At 33.8% G+C, this 21,684-nt stretch overlaps 1 protein-coding gene across 10 annotated transcripts; it reads left to right on the forward strand.

Moving 5' to 3' along the window:
• Positions 1-615: 615 nt before the first annotated feature.
• Stj (voltage-dependent calcium channel subunit straightjacket) lies at positions 616-21,311 on the forward strand. Of its 10 annotated transcripts, none has more exons than XM_070293269.1 (19): positions 616-921; positions 2,812-2,998; positions 3,136-3,675; positions 4,112-4,519; positions 6,294-6,593; positions 7,007-7,063; positions 9,371-9,451; positions 10,083-10,157; positions 10,363-10,467; positions 10,676-10,747; positions 11,593-11,740; positions 12,438-12,504; positions 12,612-12,769; positions 13,815-13,953; positions 14,665-14,697; positions 16,772-17,046; positions 17,747-18,093; positions 18,357-18,608; positions 19,067-21,311. In XM_070293269.1, exons 1-19 carry the CDS (start codon positions 839-841, stop codon positions 19,451-19,453), a joined length of 3,714 nt encoding a protein of 1,237 aa, XP_070149370.1. In that variant the 5' UTR covers positions 616-838; the 3' UTR covers positions 19,454-21,311. The 10 variants fall into 10 exon arrangements, with proteins under 10 accessions (XP_070149370.1, XP_070149373.1, XP_070149372.1 ...); XM_070293272.1 differs by having other exon boundaries at positions 18,360-18,608; XM_070293271.1 differs by having other exon boundaries at positions 12,453-12,504; positions 17,735-18,093.
• The last annotated feature ends 373 nt before the right edge of the window (positions 21,312-21,684 follow it).

The following is a 21,684-nucleotide window of genomic DNA, read 5'->3' on the forward strand; positions in this document are numbered from 1 at the left end:
TTAATAATAAATATACATAAATAATTATCTAATAATAAATTGTATATATTCTAATAAATAAAGATATTTCTATTAATTACTTAGAAATTTTAAATGAATCTATAACAGTGTGTCTTTTAACCGGCATAGCTTTAGCTGTAATAAATTATTCTCTATGACATTGTTATATGTAAAGAAACAATTTTTTTAAACTTTAATAGTATAAATTAATTGTTATAATTTCTGTTATTGTTTGCTGCTATAGATTTCTTATATTTATGAAAATATTATAATCTGGCTTGTATATCTCTATTAGAAAAGTTGGAAGGTTGAAAATATTCAAATGAGCATCGATAACACTTATTAAAAATGTAATATATAGAAGATAGTATAATATGCTTCAAGCACATATTTACATCAAGTCTATTTTGTTTAACTAAATGTATGTTTCAAGGCAAATTGACAGCACGTTTGACAGTAATAAGTACTATTACCAATAAGTACTATTACTTCTTTCCCGACAACTGAGCGCACAATCGAAGGACCAAGAATTCTATCTGACCTGACAGTCGGTGTGGTCGGCGCGTCGTTCGGTTCATGTCGTGCGCAAGCCTAGTCGAAAAATCGATAAGCTCGAAAGGCGCATAAGTCCCGAATGAGTCGCCACAGAGTTAGTGAGCGCGTACCGTACACGACGACATCGACAACGACGTCGACAAGAACGATTGACGTGAGCATTATTGATGTGAGACACGAGCCTCAGTTTTGTTTACCGTGTCCTTGCGTGAACACACTCCCCTATCCCTCCATCCGAGGAGTGGATCAACAAGGTGGCTAAAAGAGGTGGTCAGGGAAAGTTATGAGGCCCTGCTTCACATCTATCGTCGTCGTCCTGATCCTGATCGAGGCACCCGATCGTAGCGACAGTATCTCCTTTAAAACGTACGTACCTCGTGGTCTGTTTATTTTCTATAGTAATATCCTTACAGCTTGACAGCAACGACACGATTCGCCTGATCGTTCCGTCGTATTCATATCCATACAACACAGAACATTGCAGCAATATTGCAGCAACGTTGCAACATTGGCGCAATGTTGCTGTAATGTAGCAATATTGCTGCAATGTTGCTGCAATGTTCTGTGCTGTATGGGTATATACACGATAATGAGATGACGAAAGATATTTAGGTCAACCGTGAAGGACTGTGTCTCTTGACGAAACTGTCATGTGTGTTGACGGCACGTTTCATAGAAGACGAACTTTCGGGAATAAAGGAAAATTTTACGGTCGTTTATCATTGAAGATACTTGTTTTATTACGAAAATTATAACAATTGTGTTTTATTGCGTTCACGCTATTTGAATATAGTTAATTACTGTATGTTTTTTTACAATACTTTTTTAGAGAAGTTTAATTTTCTTTTTTCTTAAGAAGGCAAATTTTTTTGATTTATTTATATATGTGTGAAAAAAAGTTATGGCTCACACATATATATTGGTCATTTCTTTTCGAGAGACGGATTTCTTTCACGAATGAGATCACCATTGTTTTATCAGATAGTTATCATGTTCACAATCAGATTATTATTATTCACACAATGTTATTGTTGCCTACAAACTGCTTTTTAATCACATTTTATTTATTGTATGAAGAAAGAAACTGATGATGAAATAAGAAATATATAATAATGATATAGTAAACATAATTTTTTTTCCATATATAAATATTTTTCCGAATGATACATCTAGCAAAATAGCATTGTGCACTGTCAAAAATATAAGACGAGATAATGTAATAATATAAAAAGGTGCATATAAATTTTTTAATTACAAACAAAATGATAATAAAATAAAAATTTATTTGGATTTCAGAATATTCCCATACAGCACAGAAAGGTTGCAGACATATTGCAGAATAATTTCATTGAAACATTGCAATATTGCAAACTGGTTGCGAAATATTGTTGCACCATTACTGTAAGATTGCGGCAACGTTAAGATGTCCGCTTTTTGTAATATTGCAATGTAACATTGCAATAACCTCGCAATGTAAATACTAATACTTGTAGTATAATGCAATACATTACTGTGTATTTATAATAATATAATATATACGAATGTTTTCCATCTTAACATTTATATGTTTTTTAAACTGCCTTACATCTTTAGATACAAATCTTACTATATATATATATTATATAGCAAAAACACTTACATAATTAAATATAATAATATAATTAAATAAATTTAAATAATTTAATTTGTAAAAGTTAAAATTTTATATAGATATATTTTTATATCTATATAAATTTAATATCTATATAAATTTTTATATAGATATTAGACTCTATTTTAAATCTTATGTAGACAATAAACAGATAATTTTAACTTTTTCCGACATTTATCTGTCCGATTTCTGAATAATCAGTTCAATATCTGAATTCCCTGTGTCGAGGTCATATTAGACAAATTAAACTGATAAAAATATTTATCATATCTTTAATCTTATTAGCCGCTCTTTGCAAGCTTTATATAATTATCATGACTAAAATTTAAACGCAGGATAGATAATTCAACGCTCGCCGCATAGCGGTAAATGAACGAACTAGCGATTACCGAATACTGTTTTTTTGTAATGTTTTTGGAATCTTGCAGTAACATTTTCATGAAATATTTCAATTACATGTTCCAATAATGTCTCAACAACATTACATTGCAACTTGCAAGATTGTTTACATTCCTGCAATGTAATTGCAATGTTCTGTGCTGTACTTTTTAATGAAAATTATATAATAATAATAATAATAATAATAATGTGTTCACATATGATAGGGTGAAGACATGGGCGCACAAGCTGGGCTTCGAGTTGTCGCAGTTGGGCAAGTTTGTGACAAAAGTAGAGAAATTTCAAGACAGTTACAAGGCGGCGGACGTGACGCCACGTGACGGAGCCGCCCTCGTCCAGGAGATCGCTAAGGATATCAAAACTATGATGGAGTCCAAAATCTCGGCTATCAAGGTGCGATCTTTTTATTTTACCAATCGTAAAATTATATATTATATTTAATGTTTGTAAGAATGAACGAAATCTCAACGCTTTATTTGTTTAAATTACAGCCGTAAATGTGACGGATTTGATTACTTTGACTCTTTCAGAGAATAATGGACACAGCGGAGCAATCGGCGCTATCGTCTTTGGACATGGATCCACCAGAATCCTACGAGTTTATCAACGCAAAAAACAACACCATCGAGCTCGAATGCAGTCTTCATTTCGGTGGCAACGTAAATCTCAGCATGTCGGCAGTGCATGTGCCCACGAATGTATACGAGCGCGCGTCAGACGTCATCCGGGCGATTCAGTGGTCCGATAAGCTCGATCCCATCTTCGTCAATAATTACGAGCAAGACCCGTCATTGTCCTGGCAGTACTTTGGTAGCGCGACCGGCTTCATGCGCCAGTATCCCGCTATGAATTGGTATATGGAGCCGGTGGATCTGTTCGACTGTAGGACGAGGAGCTGGTATATCGAAGCGGCTACCAGTCCCAAAGATATTCTCATCCTGATGGACACCTCTGGTAGCATGACGGGTATACGGCGAGAGATCGCCAGACACGTGATCAACAACATTCTCGACACTCTCGGCAACAACGACTTTGTTAACATCATCACGTTCTCCGATACGATCAAAGGGGTAAGAATCATTCCGAGAGAATTGAATCAATTAAGGAATCAATGTTAGTTCAAGAAATAGAATATTTGGGGAAAACTGGAAAATTAATTATTTAAATTGTCGAAGATTGAAATATTTAAAAAAGATATCAAGAAAATTATGGAAAGATTGAAAACATACCATAAAATTTTGATAAGAGAACACAGGCTTAATGCAAAAAAATTGAAATATGTTACAAAATTAATACATCTTTGTAAGAAAAGTTGAATGAATTAGATCAATTTAAATAAAAGTTTGAAATGTCAAATAATCGTAAATCTAAAAAAGCTAGAATCTAACATTAAGTTGCATATTTTAGATAAGAATAACATTTCAGAGAGAGCATACCCTTTTTATGAAATATTACAATTAGATCAAATTATTATAATTATTAATTAAGTGACGAATATATGTACAGGTAGTGCCTTGCTTCAACGACACTCTGGTCCAGGCGAACCTGGCAAATGTGCGCGAGCTGAAACGAGCCATTATGAACCTTACTACGGAGAATATTGCCAACTTTTCGCTGGCCCTGACCACTGCCTTTGAACTACTCGAAACATTTCGCACCGAGCAAGAGGGTGCCAAGTGCAATCAGGCGATTATGCTGATCACCGACGGAGTGCCGTATAACTTCAAGGAGATCTTCGAGGAGTACAATTGGAAGGACAACCCGGACGAGCCGCTGAAGGCCGACATGCCCGTCAGAGTATTTACCTATCTAATCGGCCGAGAGGTCGCGGATGTGCGTGAGGTGCAATGGATGGCTTGTGCGAACAGAGGATATTACGTGCATCTATGCACTCCGGCGGAAGTGAGAGAAGAGGTAAGTCGTACGTGGGATGGTCTTCAAATTTCGCGAACGTAACGAATTAAATCGTTAGAAACGTTCGACAAATATTATTATGTTCGGCAAAAATAATAAAAGAAAAAAGCGCATACTATCGGAACTTCAATTAAATCAAATGTCACGACGTGTAAAATTTGCAAGTTGTAGGAATTTAAATACTAAATAGAGTATTCAAGAAATCTTTGTGAAAATAGTTAAGAAATATATACAGGGTGGCTCATTTTAATTTATCCGTTTAAATATCTCAAAACCTATAAGTTTTAGTAAAGTAAACTTCTTAGACAAAAGTTGTGTGATTCTAAAAGGAAAAGAAGATAGAAATATTATATAGTTAGATCTTGGGTGGCGTTGTTAAGGTCATATCACATTGAATTTTTTAAATTGAAACCCCTATTTTTTATTGCATATTCTTGTAGCTTATCTCGAGAATTTTTCAAAACACTATAATAAAGTATTTCTTTATTAAGTACTTTTCGAGTTATTTTATATATTAATCTGACGTATTTTGATATAATAAATAAAATGTCTCGTAAAATGTTTAGTTTTCGATAATCTTACCGTAATACTTTTATGTACAGAATTATGAGATAAATCAATTGATATAAAAAAATAATTGTTTTTAAAAAAAAGTATAATTATTAAGTGGAATTATTTACAATGTGCTTTTTTAAACAATTATTATTATTTTTTTTTTTTTACACTAATTGATTTGTCTTAATATTCTGTACATAAAAGTATCACGATACATATAGGGGAAAGTAGGGTAAAACCGGGTACTTTTTTAGATTTGTTTCCCTATAAAAAATTTGAGAATAAAAAAAATTTTGCCGGCTATTAGTAGTCTTTAGTGAATCTTAAACTATGAGAAAATAAGGCTAACTGCTGAAAAAAAATTTTTGGTTATCAAGAATAACAAGATTTTGTAAAGAAGTCAAAGTACCCGGTTTTGTTCTACCGGTAGGGTAAAACCGGTACCATTTGAAAATATACAAAACACCGCATAATTCTAGATTTATTTTAATCTAAATACAATATAAAGATGTATTCTATTGACAAAAATCACAAATAAAGATATCCACTTGTTCGACATTGCTGCAGGTCTTTCTTATTTAACTTTTTAACTTTAGGGATCTCAAAAAAACCTTTTTTTTTTTTTGGTGGTTTCTTTTTCTGAGTGTTAATTGTCGTTTTCAACTGCTTTTTGTAGGGAGACAAATTCAGGATAATAGTTCTTTCTCTTTTCATTACATGAGATGTGTAAGCACCCGGTTTTACCCCAACACAAGGAAAATAATAAATACGGCGATTGTATATTTCGGTGTACAAAGTGCCGAACAAAACTAAAATACGATATACTCTCTAATATGTACAGAATACAATGCTGCGCTTACCGAAACAGATGCTCTATATAAAAAAAGTGCACGACGACTTGATTCTTGCCTCGATATCGATTTTTCTTGGGTTAAAAACTTCGAACTTCTGTTAAAAAAGAAATATCGTGCGCACAGGGGCACGATTTGTTTTAAAATAATGATGGCGCCAATGTACAACTGATAACGCAAATTAGTCACAGATAGCAGTGTTTATTATGAAAAAAAAGGGGTACCCGGTTTGACCCGCCTAGCCGATTTTACCCAACTTTCCCCTATACATTTTTTTGACATTAGGAGAACATGTTTTGCAAATTTATTTATTTTCAAAATTTTTTAATTCTTTACGGGATTACGTAAATTTTTCGGATCTGAATCAGGTATTAAAGTATGTGCCGGTGATGGCGAGGCCATTGGTGCTGGGCCGCACAGATCATCCGACCATCTGGACGCCCGTTTATGCCGACGTGACGGATCCGAAAATGACTGATTGGCTGTGGGAGCAGCGCGAGAGTAAGGAACAGAAGGATCTCATTCTGCGCCACAAATACAGGATATACAATATGGAGGAGCAGGATCGGCGATATGTGAAGCAAAAGCAGCATGATCAGACGAGTGGATTGCAGTACAAACTGATGACCTCGGTCAGCATGCCGGTGTTTGATCGACGCGAGAACGCGGTAAGGTTTCCGATCATCCATTGTATCGTTTGATATCGTACAACGCCGAAAATCGGCTGGTGAAAAAGCGACGATTGTACGCTCATACATTGTCAATAAAGGATCACGTTCAAACCGTTTCGTCAAAACGAAATGGTGTTTCTCTCCGTTCAGTCATTCGTTCAATCATTATTAAATATCATTCGCTTTCTCTTTTTTTTCCTTGTCTGCTCTTTGCATTTTCATATACGAATTACATTCTCTTCGCGACATTTCCATTAATTCTTCGAAATACATGAAAATGCGACTAAATGCGGCATTATTGATGAAAACGACAGATGCGAGAGATAAAAGTCCCTCGCGAATCACATTTCCTTAAGGTATATATATTCATTCTACACTTACTTCGGTTTTAAGTCCCTCTTTGTCCACAGAACATCACAAGGCAGGTGCTGGTGAATGAAGCGTACTGGGTGACAGAGACAAGAGAGGTTGGCAGATAAAACAAAAAGCAACGTTGCTCTACGATGCATATAGTATTATCCTGTATATCTTTATCTTTCGTTTTTACGCGACCGACGACCTACGATTTCATCTTCGTCATCGAATTTATAATTGTCGTTTAACGGATCTTGATTTATTATTTGTTAAACTCGTCAAACTTTGAGAGAAAAATGCTTATTCCACAAATATTTCAAAATTTGCTTAGCTTCCTACTTTGGTAACAATAACAATATACAATCGCGATATAAAAGATGTTGGAACGAGGTCGTAGATTCGCATAGATCTCTTTTAGGTCCACATTCGACTCTCTGGTATCTCTTGTGTTGATCTCTAATACTAGTTATTGGAATTATTTTAAGTCATTAGGTAGGTTTAGGTACGTTAGTCTACCCTGTGTCCTGTCGAGACGAGTAGAAAAAATGGCAAAGTCCTGCCCCCCTATTGGATTGCGTACAACGAAAAAAGAATCCTCGTAAAGATTGATTCGTAGAGATCGTTTCTGCAGTGACTATAATTATATATTTCTATAATACGAGAGAAAGATATTAAATCGAAGGAGCAAGTAAAAAATTTTGAAAAGGAAATTCAAGTTGGAAGCTCATTGATTTTTGACAAACTCCTTCTTAATGATGCGACACAAGAAAATAACGCAATTATTATTATTACATAATTTATTTTACACAAGGTGATAATGATTAATTGCTTCTTCCGGTCACTTGCTCCTTCTATCGTGAGTAACAGCAGATACGCACGTACATAAATGCAAATTTAACAGTTTATTGAGTGCTAGATTTCGTTAGTCAGAGATATTCGTAGATCAAATTCAAGTGATGACCTCTGTCTCTTCGAGAAAAATTATTATAATTAATCTTTCTCGGTGGTATCAAAACCAAACAAAAAAAAATTTTTTTTCTATATAGTGTGCACATGATAGGCATTATTTTTATAACATATTTACATACGATACCCATAATCACAAATGATACATAAAATATTTTAAATTTTTATATCTGATAAAAAATAAAGATAAAGAGAGAGAGAGAGGAAGGTCATCACTTCGAAAGAACAGAGCTAATTGTTACTTGAACTAACACCTAACACTTAGGATAGCCTGGTCCGATGTTGTTAATTAATTATAGAAAAAATTTGTTGTTTATTTACTATAATTTTTATTGTGTATCGTTATTATTATTCTTATTATTATTACATACAATTGAGACAGTAGTTGAATTAGTTATTGCGTCTAATCGCAAGAGACTAACACACTCTTTTATTGCTAGTCCCTCTCGCGCGCAATTTTACACATTTCTGAAATAAAAATACAATTCTTAATATTTACATAATATATATATATATATATTATAATATCAAAGCATTTTTCAATTTTTTTTCTTTTTTTGTACAGTACATATACAGGCTGTCCCAAAGCACCCTTGACAACGCTCGTGAGCAGGTAGAGCACAGTAAACTGAACCGAAAAGTCCTGTACCGTTTTTTTATGTAATGCTTAATAAAGGAATTATTATTGAGTAAAGTCTGGCCAATCAGCGCCGGACGCACGTCGGTGAGCCGCCCGCCTGGTAGGGTGCGTCGTCGTAGCGACGAACCGCTCACGCACACTATCAGGCGCGCGGCTAAAGATCGGCGCTGATTGGCGAGACTTTACTCAATAATAACTCCTTTATTAAGCGTTATAGAAAAAAATGTTACAGGACTTTACTGTTCAGTTTACTATGCTCTACCTGTTCACAAGCGTTGTCAAGAGTGCTTTGGGACATCCTGTATAACAGATATTGTAATTACGAAAGAAATTATTTCATTAAATATTATTTTATTTAGGAAAAGATTTTGCAATAATTATTTTATTATAAAATTTATAAAATAGTACACAATTAAAAATTTATCAACATCTTAATAATTCAGGCAAACATATTTTCTCGTTTAATATTCACGTTTCTCAATTCAGAATTTGTACGACATATATATACCTTATCACTAATTAAAAATAATTTTATGCCCATTATTGTTATACACACGCGAGGGGGTAATTATTTTTCGCACACACACACACACACACACACATATGGTTTCTTAATATACTAAAGCGTGTTTCTGTAGACGAACTTATTGTGATAGAATTGTTGGAGAAGGTAGATACGCTTCTGGTTATGCGACTTGGTGATGATGATAATTCGTAATTTATTTCGATATATTAACGTTGTCATGACATGATAGCGCGGTGTCACGCAATGCGACAGGTTTTTTAATAAACGTGTCGATAATTGTCTGCGCAGACGATGATCGCCAATCTCCTCGGTGTTGCCGGCACGGATGTACCGATCGAAGAGATCCAGAAGCTAATGATGCCACACATGGTGAGAGACATTGCACAAATTAAGCTCACTTTATTTTTACAACAGATTTATCTTTATCGTTATAATAAATTGTTAGCAACAATATTGGGGAAAATATACTATAATCCAGAATATTTAAAAGCCGAAATATAAATCTATGCATCAAAGATTTTTAATTTGACGATTATAATTGAAAATTAAAAATTAAGATTAAAAATCAAAATTAATAGTAATTTTATATATTATCTTTCGAAATTAATTGAAATAAATTAAAATACACAATTCTCATTGTATATTATTTTAACACACTTATTTTTCTACCGCGCTTGAGATATGCTCTCGTTGATACAAATTAAATTCATTAGGGATTACAAAGTTAGGATGTTCTGTAAATAGATGTTACACGATGCGATCGCACAAACTCACAATAAGATATTAAAATGATAAATGAGATACTTGAATCAGGGGTCAAGTGCCTCTTTCGGCATCGAACACGACGACTCTATTAAGAAGAGTGGCATGAAAACGCTATTAATATCTATCATGATCTTTAAGAAGACGACGATGCATCAATTGACGGTATTACGAATGTAAATCGCGATGATACGATTTCTTGTCTTTTCTTTTTTTCATTTCTCTAACGTGGGAGCAGCTCGGCGTCAACGGCTACGCTTTCATCGTGACCAACAATGGTTTTATCCTGATTCATCCCGATCTGCGCCCAGTGGTAAATATGCCTCTTTAATTACATTTAGCTCTTTTTCCATAGGCATGCATATACGCCTTTAAATCTTGAAATTTCATATATTTATATTACGTTATATCAAATTGCATAATTTTTATCGCCTTACAAATTATATCGACATTGAGTTATTGACTTTAATATAATAAAATAAAAGTAAATAGATAGTAAAAATGAAAATGTAAAACAGTTCCAGGGCATCTTAAAGCCGGCATATAACAGCGTCGATATGGCGGAGGTCGAATTGATGGATCACGACAGAGGCCCCAGGGAATTCGATGAAGGAATCATTATGGTAAATGAATGAGAGATCGCTTCGTAAAGTCTTGCAAATTTTCAGGGCAAATATGTAAAGAAAGTAATTTCTGCAATAAAAGTCATAGAGCATGCACATATTAATGACACGCACGCTCTTGAAGTTTGAGCAGTACTGTTGTTAGATGTTACACGTGTCGCTAACAATTATTAAATCATTATACATTAGTTTATTGCGTTTTCTATAGCTACGCAACGACGTGGTGAATCAGACGAACGGTAGCGTGACGCTTCATACAAAGTATCATTATGACGATATGGTAAGTACGTTACAATTATTATTCGACAATATAAATATTCATAAATACGTATGTAATTATGTAACTTGTACTGATGACCTCAATCTTGTAATCGCTATTAAAAAACTCTTCTAGTATTCTTATTATTTTCGTAGAAATGTTATGTCGCAGAAAGTATATACAGAGTGTTTCCTAAGTAAGTATACAGATTTAAAGAGGATATTTTTTGGCTTATTTTAAGAAGAGAAGATGTTATAAACTGTGTCCTAAATTGCTTCGTTTTCAAAATACAGGGTGTCAAAGTTGTGCAAAAAAAAAAAAATGAAAATCTCGAAAATGTAGAAAACGTTTAAAAATATTTTATTCAAATTTGGTGTGCGTGATATTAATGTGATATTATTAAATTTTTTTTGTTACATATTACATTATTTTATTATTACATTTTATACATTTATTACATATTATTACATACATGAAAACGAAGCATTTTGGGACTCATGTGTATAGGAACTTTTATTCTTAAAATAAGTCAAGGAATATCCTTCAAATTTATGTACTTAGTTGGGAAACACCCTGTATAATATTTCAATCATTTTAAGTTTCCTATCTCTTTGTTATATTGTTTTATTATTTAATTATTTAGTTTTACTATTTAAATTATTTATTTTAGAAAGGATTTTATAAATCTAAAATTGCGAAAAATGAATTCTGATAATGATAGATGGTATTTTTACATAAAAGGATGTTTTTTTTTTTCGTGTTTAATTCTTTATAAAGGAAATAAAAATTTTTAAATAACATCTTTTCTGAGACAATCGATTCATATTATTTCATTGTGTCGATTGATATCGTATTTTTCTTTTTAGAAACGCGTCGGCAGAGTGAAGAGAAAATACAATTACATGGGAATTGCAAACACACCATTCACAGTTGTGGTCAGTTTGCCTGAGCACGAGCATACCGGAAGTTATCACGTGCATGCTGTCGAGGAAACACATCGATTGCACGTTAAAGGTTTTATTATAAGATTTTAAATGTCTGACAAATTATTCTACAGCGACGAAAGCTTCCAATGATAAAATGTTATCAAACAATTCACATCAGCATATGCTTCGTACAGCTAAATTTTCCAATAAAAATAGTTAATTTTTGCCGTGCAGAGAATTATCGTATCGACTTTAACAAGCAGAATGTCATATCTGAAAAAAATTTTCGACACTTATCATACGCTCTTTGATTAAAATTCAATTTATTGTTATAAATTGGTATTATGAAAATAATCTGCGACTTATATTTTATTGTAATATTTCAAAGATATAATTTTTGAACGAGTTTAATATTTTCTGAGTAGCAAAACTATATATCCAAATGTCTCTGTGAAGTTGCTGTCATATTGCCGATAATAATGCAGTCATTGGCAACATGACAGCGAACAACTATTATTGTTGGCAACGTGACAGCAATATGATTATTAATCAGTATGATTAATCACGCATGGTTATTTGAACAGATACACAAAAATGATATTTATATTTAGCGATAATGGAAGAGCACGATAATTGACGCAAAATTTTTTTTTAATTATTAAAGTTATTAAAGCGACTACAATGTTTCGATTTTCAATTTTTCTCTTAACTAGACGAGGGGCTTTCGTCGCTGATCTGTCTCTCGGGCCCTCTATGTCAAAGTTGAATGAATTGAACTATTATAGGGAAAAACGTGACAGATTACTTCGCGGGTAGTAACTGGCGGGTGCACCCTCATTGGATGTACTGCAAGTAAGTCTGAAGGGGAGAGAGAAGGGGGAAAAATGGCAGAAAAGCGATTAGGAATGCAATTAGAAAAAATAGGACCATTTATGCTAATCTCTTGTTGCAAACGCTAGGTACCACTACGAGGGTGAACACAGGTTCAATACCTCGGAGATGCAGCTCCTACACTTTCTGGAGCGTACCCGCCAACCAGGCTGGAAGTGGATCGACATGAAGCAGCGATCCCAGCCGCCGGAATACACCGCTTCAGCTCCTCCTCACACCTCTCATAGTATGTTACAACCTCTTGAATTATTAATTCGCGTCTTCTTATTATACTCATTTATTATTTTTATATCAATGTAACTTTATATATACAGGGTGTCCCATTTTACAGGACCCACTCAAATATCTCAGAAACACTGCGTTAAATCGAAAAATGTTTCAAACAAAAGTTGTGTGGCTTCATAGGAACCATAAGATGGTGACAATGATTTGATCTTGGAAAATCATTTGAAGGTCACGTGAAGGTCAACTTTAAAATCTTAAGTAGAAACCCCCATTTTTTATTTAGTATTCTTATAGCTGACATTGAGAGCTTTCCAAAACACTATAATAAAGTATTTTTTTATTAAGTACTTTTTGAGTTATTTTATATTTTAATCTGACATATTTTGATATAAAAAATTAAATATCTCGTAAAATATTAAGTTTTCGATAATCTTACCGTAATACTTCTATGTACAGAATAATGAGACAAATCAATTAGTATAAAAAAAAATTATTTTTAAGAAAATTATTTACAATGTATTTTTTTAAACAATTATTTGTTTTTTTTTGGCACTAATTAATTTGTCTTATTATTCTACATAGAAGTATTACGGTAAAATTATCGAAAATTGAATATTTTACGAAATATTTTATTTTTTATATCAAAATATGTCAGATTAAAATATAAAATAACTCAAAAAGTACTTAATAAAAAAATACTTTATTATAGTGTTTTGGAAAGCTCTCAATGTCAGCTATAAGAATACTAAATAAAAAATGGGGGTTTCCATTTAAGATTTTAAAGTTGACCTTCACATGACCTTTAAATGATTTTCCAAGGTCAAATCATTGTCACCATCTTATGGCCGCCTTGAAGCCACACAACTTTTGTTTGAAACATTTTTCGATTTAACGCAGTGTTTCTGAGATATTTGAGTTTAAAATGGGACACCCTGTATATATATATATATATATATATATATATATATATATTTTTTTTGCGGAATTAATTTTTAATGTAAGTTTAAGATTAATTGCATCTAAAATTATTCCCTTCAATCCGATAGCGAATCCTTCCAAGACCGACAAGAACTCATACTACTGCGATAGGAATTTGCTGCTCAGTTTGGTGTATGATGCTAAGGTAACCGAATGGTTTGCCCAGCAAACCCCAGCAAATCCCAGTTCCACTCGCGAAGCATCAGGGTGAGCATAATTTCGATTTATTATCCGGCGTAAAAGAGCGCTCTACACAGCATGGCCAGGCTACTCGTGAAAACAGTGAACGAATTTTCCTTTCCCCCGTTATATTCGCGTCTAAACGAGCGCGCGATTAGTCGGTCGAATTTTCCAATAACATTATCCGCGTCTTATAATGTTTCATATTTTTATGTAATATTGACCATCAACTTGAAATCGATATTACACTTGTAATAAAATAAACGTCATTTTATCGCTACATGAGGCGTCGATTCTATTCAAAGACATTATTTGTCAAAAAGTAAAAATTATATCAATTAAAACTATAATAAAAATTTAACGCACACAAAGAACTAATCATTCAAGTGGCTTGATTGTCATATTCATATTCATATTCATCCATTATAGAAACTGATGGATCGAAAAAATTTTTATAGCAAAAAAAAAAAAAGGATCGATCGACTAGTCGTTGCTCGGCGCATCTTTAGGACGGAGAGATCACTCTTTCTCTATCATTATATATTTCCTTATCAGAATTAAAACTTACACGTGAATCACACGAATACTCCGTCCCGTGTTTTACTTTGTTTTTCTATTTTATGCACAACTCTTCACTCTTTCTCTCTATTTATCTGTCTTGTTTCTCTTATTTTTATGAGGATAGAAAATGCACCTGTTCCTTTTGACTAATGTACTTACCACTTTGACGCCATGCAGACCTTTAGCTAGGCTGATGAATCAGATGACCAGGTAACGCCATCACAACGCACCTTACATTCTTAGAAAGTAACAAGTTAATTCTCGATCTTTCGTATACTGTAATACAAGCGTCGGCTCTTCTCTCTTTTCTTATCTTTCTTCTCTCTTCTTAGCTCTCTCGCTTTTTTTCCATCGTTTCGAGAGAAGATTTTTTTCTCTTTCACTTCATTTTATTTTCCATTTCTCATTCACAACAATTGTGTTCTTTATGCTTGTGTTGGTATAAAAGAAATCTTGTCTCGAGTATCATAGAAAAATTGCCAGAATCTTTTACTATTTTTCATGATATTCTTTTATTTTCTTAAATGTTCATTAATTCGCTATCTTTTGTGTAAAAAAAAAAAATAATATATTCATCGATATAATCTTCGCTTTCTCTCTTTTTCTCTTTCGTTTCCTTACTCTGTTTCTTTCGCTTCTTGTCTTTCGACACTTGGAGATCGGCACAAATTAGCTTGCAAGCTGTCATAGGGCGAACGTCGTCTTTTAGGAACGGAAGCCTGAAGAGGAGGAACGCTTTTTGCGAGCAACACTGCGAAAGCAAGAGGACTTTCCTGATGTGTGATTAATTGATCGCTGTAACAGTGTCTTTGAAAATATCCGTTGGCTCGTTTGCGTCATTTCATAAAAGTGAAAATTAATCTTCTCTTTGTACGTACGAACTTTCAATGCACACACGCACAAAACCTTCTTCCCATACAGCACCGAAAGATTGCAGAAACGTTGCATAGACCTTGCATTGAAACATTGTAATATTGCATGGAAATTGCGAAATGTTTCTGCAATGTTATTGCAAGTCTGCGGCAACTTTGAGATGTCCGCCCTTAGAAATATTACAATGTAATATTATAGTAATGTTACGGTGCAATGTATTTGTAATATTGAAATGCGTTGCTACAAATATGCAGAACGCTTTAAATTTGATAGATAAACTTTGAAAATATATAAAGACATCCAAGAGAAATAAGAAAAAAAGATTGTGAATTTACGCAATTACGAGTTTTTTCTCTCTTGGATGTCTTTATATATTCTCGAAGTTTATTTATTAAAATCTGAAATGTCGTGCATATTAAAAAATTATTATAAAATTTTTGGTTTTATATAATAGGAATGGAAACTATTTAACAATTTCCTGTTATCTAGTTAACATCGCTATTTTATAAATAATTTACAAGTTTAAGAAAATAGTAATGATTAAATAATTTCATTCATAAAAGTTAAAAGTTTACTTATATAGATATTAAACTCTATTTTACATCTTAAGTAGACAATTAACGAATAATTTTAACTTTTTTGGATATTTATGTATCCGATTACTGAACAATCAGTTCAATATCTGAATTCCCTGTGTTGGGATTGTATCGGATAAATTAAACTGATAAAAATAGTTATATCTTTTAATTTTATTAGCCGCTCTTTGCAAGCTTTATGTAATCATCGTGACTGAAACTTAAATACGGGATAGATAACGCAACGCGCGCCGCATAGCGGTAAACAAACGAATTAGCGATTACCGAAAACTGTTTTTTGTAATGTTTTTGAAATGTTGCTGTAACATTCTCATAAAATATTACAATTATATGTTCCAATAATGTCTCAACAATATTACATTGCAACTTGCAAGATTGTAATATTACTGCAATGTAATTGCAATGTTCTGTGCTGTATAGGTTAGTACTCGACAATTGAAAAGTTAATAGAGGATGATAGAGTGATTTATAAAGTCATATTATTTAACTATTTTAACTATTGATTAGTCATGATTTTTAATATAAATTGTCCAGTTTTAGTTGCGGATAGTAATCGCTATCGTCGAATACAAAATTAAAACAAAGTGTAGTAGTTGCAATTCTTCTTGTTCTTTTTTAATCGAAAATTTGAATTTTGATAAAATATTATTCAGACAATGGCGCAAAGGAGTTACGGGCTTGCGTACGATTTTGAAAAGCTTTTGTACATCGTGTAGAACCAAGTTTATAAAAACGCTCTTGTAAAAGCGCGAGTAAACGCCAGCTCGATTCGCAAGCGACCCGATTCAGCGTTTCTAAGGTATTCTCCCTCGCAGGAAGGAATTTCAACAACGTTTCGCGGTGACTCTGGCGTTCATGGCCACGCACAGCGGGCTGACAAGGTGGCAGGATTTCCCAGTGGATGAGAACGTTTCGCTACCGGAGGATCATTTTAGCAAACTGTATACTCGAGCCATCGATGAGGTGTGGTACAAACGGGCAGTCGAGCAATATTATGTGAATTCGGACAGCTTCGTTTTCTCCGTCCCGATTGATGATGTAGGTTCCGACAACACTACCCTAGTCACTGCTAGTCGTGCGATATTCATTGGTAAGTTGACATTCAAATCTTTAAGATAAAAGAGGAACGTGTTCCTCTTGCAAAATGTTAAAATTTCTAATTTCCCAAAATATTAAAATGCTCAAGCTTTATCGCTTTACTCAGTTTTCTCAAAAATTTTCTAGACATCAAAATAATACATCGTTGCATTTGTTTTACACAGCGCTACAACTTTTTTGTCGAAAAATTCACTATTATAAAATCATAATTCACTATTATAAATTTATTATTATAAAAAAATTATGCTCCGTTCGTTAATACAGATAGCTTTTGGAGGCAACCACTGTGCTCACAATAGAGTTCAGTTTGAACCATTTAATTTCATATATATTTATTACGGTCTATCTTTTTTAGTTTAAAAGATAAAAGGGGACGACCATTTTTGATGGAACACCCTGTATATATATATTATATATGTATGTATAAAATTCATTTAAATATTTCAAATTATAAAGCAATTTTTAGGAATTATAAATAAATGGAGATTAAAATTAAATAAATAAGTAAGATACTTTAAAGTAAGTTACACATTCGTGAAAATTCAAGTGTTAATTTAATAGGAATAATTTTGATATCGACGATGTGGAAAACTTACAAAGAAGCCTTATAATTTATTTATAATAACTAACTAATAAATTATATATATTTGGTAAAGGAAGATATTAAATCTGTGAAAAAGTTAAATCTACAGTAAACGGGAAGACGATGAAGGCGCCGGTTGCAGTGGTCGGCTTCCAGTTCCAGCACACTGCCCTGCAAGCACTTTTCCAGAACATAACGTTCAGCTGCGAGGGACTCGGCAATTGCAACAGGCATTGCGGTGATGACACCTGGGCATGTTATCTGATTGACAATAACGGCTACATAGTCGCCGCTGAGGACGAAAAGGAGGCCGGTAGATTCTTTGGTGAGATCAAAGGTTCGATTATGCTTAGCTTGGTCAAGGAGGGTGTCTTCGAAAGAATAAGGGTATTCGACTATCAAGCGGTATGCTTCAAGAGTACGCCGTCCAAAAACGCCGCCAATGCATTATTTACAGTAAGAATTTCATTTATAATAATAATATTTTTTAAATTGAATTCTTTGATTTTAGAAAAGCTAGTTAAATAATTTCTTCGATATCCTGTTTGAACGATTAAAAAAAAATCTTAATTGCTTGATCAAAAGCGCATGTATATACAATATGTGCGCAAATATTCCTTCTTCAATCTGAAGAAATATAATTGAAAAACAGTACTTTTTGGCAATTATTTCTGCAATTATAAAAAAAAAGCTTTATTTGCTTTAAAATTGTCACGTAGCAGCCGTGGAAACATCTTCAGAAGGCAATATCGTGGATGGTCAGTCAAGCCGCTTGGGCCTGGGCAAAGACGGGCATATTGGAACCTGATTATGCAGGAGCGTATGGCTACGTCAATGACGAGGAGACCGCCGTTCATGACGATGATCACGAAAGCGAAGAGAAATCTTTGCCAGCTGATTCGAAGGAGGAGAGAACCTTCGACGAGTCGCTTCTGATCAATCGTACGCGTTTAGAAGTGTGCGATCAAGAGGTAAACCTGAATCCACACACGCATAAATGTTATCATGCACATATTATATCATATTCTATCTATTAGAACTGCTGTTGCGTTCCTGCTTTTCATTTCTGTGGAATAAAACTGTTCTTGCGGTCATTTTATAATCCAATTGATACCGAGCCATGAAGCGATATCAAAACATTTCCGAATACGTTGTTACGGAGATTGATGATCAAGAACAAATAATCTTGAATAAAGTCTTTTATGCCAATATCCCAGATAGCCAAGTGTCTGTGAGATTGCTGTCATGTTGCTAACAATAAGTTGTTGTTATAATTATAATTAACTCAATATGGTTAATCACACTTGGTTATTTGGGATATATCAATCTCAATCCATAAACTCAATAATACAGTAAAAAGTCAATGACAGTCTCTGCTAATTTCCTTTGTTCTTCAGCAAGTTCTTATGCGTTATTCACAAATCTACAGGTGTATCTGTACTTGCGCAATACCTCGTTTGACATGTACGACATGGACGCGGACGACAAGTGCATACGACCATACGTGGTGCAGCAGGTGAGCTTCAGCAATTTGTTGCTGGTGGTGGTGAATGATGGCTGCGGCGACATGAAGTCGCCGACTCTGAGCATCACGCCCGAAGAGGTAATATACGAGAACAACACCCTGGTTTGCCAGAAGGCATTCGCGGGCCTGAAGCGAAAGCGACCAGAATCCTGCATACGCACGCATACCCGCGAGAGCGAGATCAAAGATCAGTGCGGCCTGGCGACAAACGCTAGATCAAGTCTGCGTCTCCTAGTCACGACGTTGTTGCTGACATGCGCGCTGTTTGGAAGGAACGCCGTCCTTCTCTAAGATCGAGCTGAATTCATAGCCAACAATCGGTGTCAAATTAATCGACAGTTGTGTGCATTCGCCACGGATCGAACTCTCGACTGTCGCATTGTGAAATTGAATGAAACCTCGCCTGACGAACTTATATAGACATTTGTACATTACATCGTTTTCTTCGGCTGTCGGGGTTGCTACACGTGAATTCGATTTTCCATCTAATATTTTCCATTGATCTTATCAGTCAACAAATGACTCTTTTTTCGCGAGATTCCTGAATATAATTACGTTTACTTAAAAAAATTTGAGTAAAAAGAAAAAAAATTAATGAAAATAAAATATAACTTCCTCTCTTTTTTAAATATATTTTTTTATTTTAGTTAAAATATTTTCATGTACGTATCAAATCTATATTATGTGAGAATATATTGACAATGTGTTAATTTAATAAAATATATTCTTTTTATTATATTATACATTTCTTAAAAAATATGAAAGAAAGAAACACTTTATATAATGAATAATACATAGTAAAACATCTCTAAATATTGCGGATTAACCATGTATCAACCCTGATCATAGATGCTCCGAGATATTCTATGCTCTCTACCTCTCGTTACTGCGATCAGCAGGCTCTGTAAACGCTCTTATACGGACGTAATCGAGTTACTCTAAACGAATTTAACGTGCTATCCGATCCTGCCCGGTGCGCCAAATTTCTACGCGAGTAATGCGATGAATCAAACGTGGCGAACGCAATCGATATCAAAATGTGTGCTAAGATACAAAATTGTTCTCCGTATCGTGATCGATCGTCGAGTAATCAAGATTAGATGATCAGAATTAGATCCGTTTAGCGTAGTATTTTTTGCTAAGATACTTTTCTTGTATTATAATTCGACGAAAGATTTTCGTCGGTGCACTCCGATAAATAAGTTGTAAAGAATCGTTAAATTGAATGAAATCAGAGAAATGCATCCTTTTTAAAATTAAGCGTTCATTTTCGCCGCGGATGAAATCCTGTCAATTCCTTTCATAATCTAGCCACCTTTTAATATACCGCGCACGAATCGACAGACGATCTGGCAATTTCGAGAATGCCTTGACAGACAAAATTATGCAGATATTCGTTTCAAAGGGCATTCCTAATAGCGCCAAATACATAAATAGGAAAATCGAGCAATACGAAGAAGCTATAGAATTCTGCGTGCTCTGGGAGAATCTTTTGAGTCAGCGTAAATGCTATCGTAATTCGTTGAAACTCGTGGATTTTTCCAGCTGTCGAAGCCGGCAGGGTCGCATAAATCACATACGGCGTATGTTCACAAATACATTACATATACGATACACTACATTCGCATACGCGCTTTGTACATTATAAATTGATGACGTGAAAAGAGACGACGCGTCCCGTTCGACATTTATAGAAAGATTATAAAAAGTTAATTTTGTATATTACTGTATTATATATGAGATTTATGTGTAAAGAAGTGTGTGCCTTTGGACACGCGTTTAAGACAGGAAAAGAAAAAAAAAGAGAAAAAAAATACAAAATCTCTTGTTGTGTATGTTTATCGAAAATAACTCACCGAATAATCTGTATATATATGTATATGTATATACATATATACATACATACATACATACATATATATATATATATATATATATATATATATAAAACTAAACTCCGATTCTTGAATAGTGATCTCGTCGCGAGAGGGGGGAGAACGAGTTCCGTTCGAAGAACAGAGGATGTTGTTTGTATTACATAGAGTTTATAACAATTTGCTATGTACGACGGCTTGCCTATGTAAAACGAGAACATTTTCATATCAAAATGACAACTTTTCAAGAGAAGAAGAGATTTTACTTACTTCAATTACGTCTCCACCTTTCTTACCACTTCCAGCACACTCTTCGCCTCTTACGCGTATCCTATCTTTTTTTTTTTCTCTTGTAGCATAAGCTAAAACTCTTTAAGTTGTAAAAAATTTTATTTTATCACCCACCATCACCGATTATGCGATCTTGCGATCTAGATTACAGTCGCAATCTTTTAATTTTTTGATCGTATTCTTCCATTTATTTTTATATTTATTGCAATCCAAAAGAAAATTTGATTATCTAATCGTTGTTCACAAATATCGCATTCACAAATATATTGATCGCGCACATATAAAGTTCTAAAAAGCTTATAAAATTTTAAATTTTGTCATTATTTATATCTTCTCTTGTCTTGCCATTTATATGCG

This window comes from Polyergus mexicanus, unplaced genomic scaffold, assembly GCF_030449975.1.
Source record: "Polyergus mexicanus isolate NDT 795.1 unplaced genomic scaffold, iyPolMexi1.0 SCAF_3, whole genome shotgun sequence".
In the NCBI taxonomy this organism is placed as follows: domain Eukaryota; kingdom Metazoa; phylum Arthropoda; class Insecta; order Hymenoptera; family Formicidae; genus Polyergus; species Polyergus mexicanus.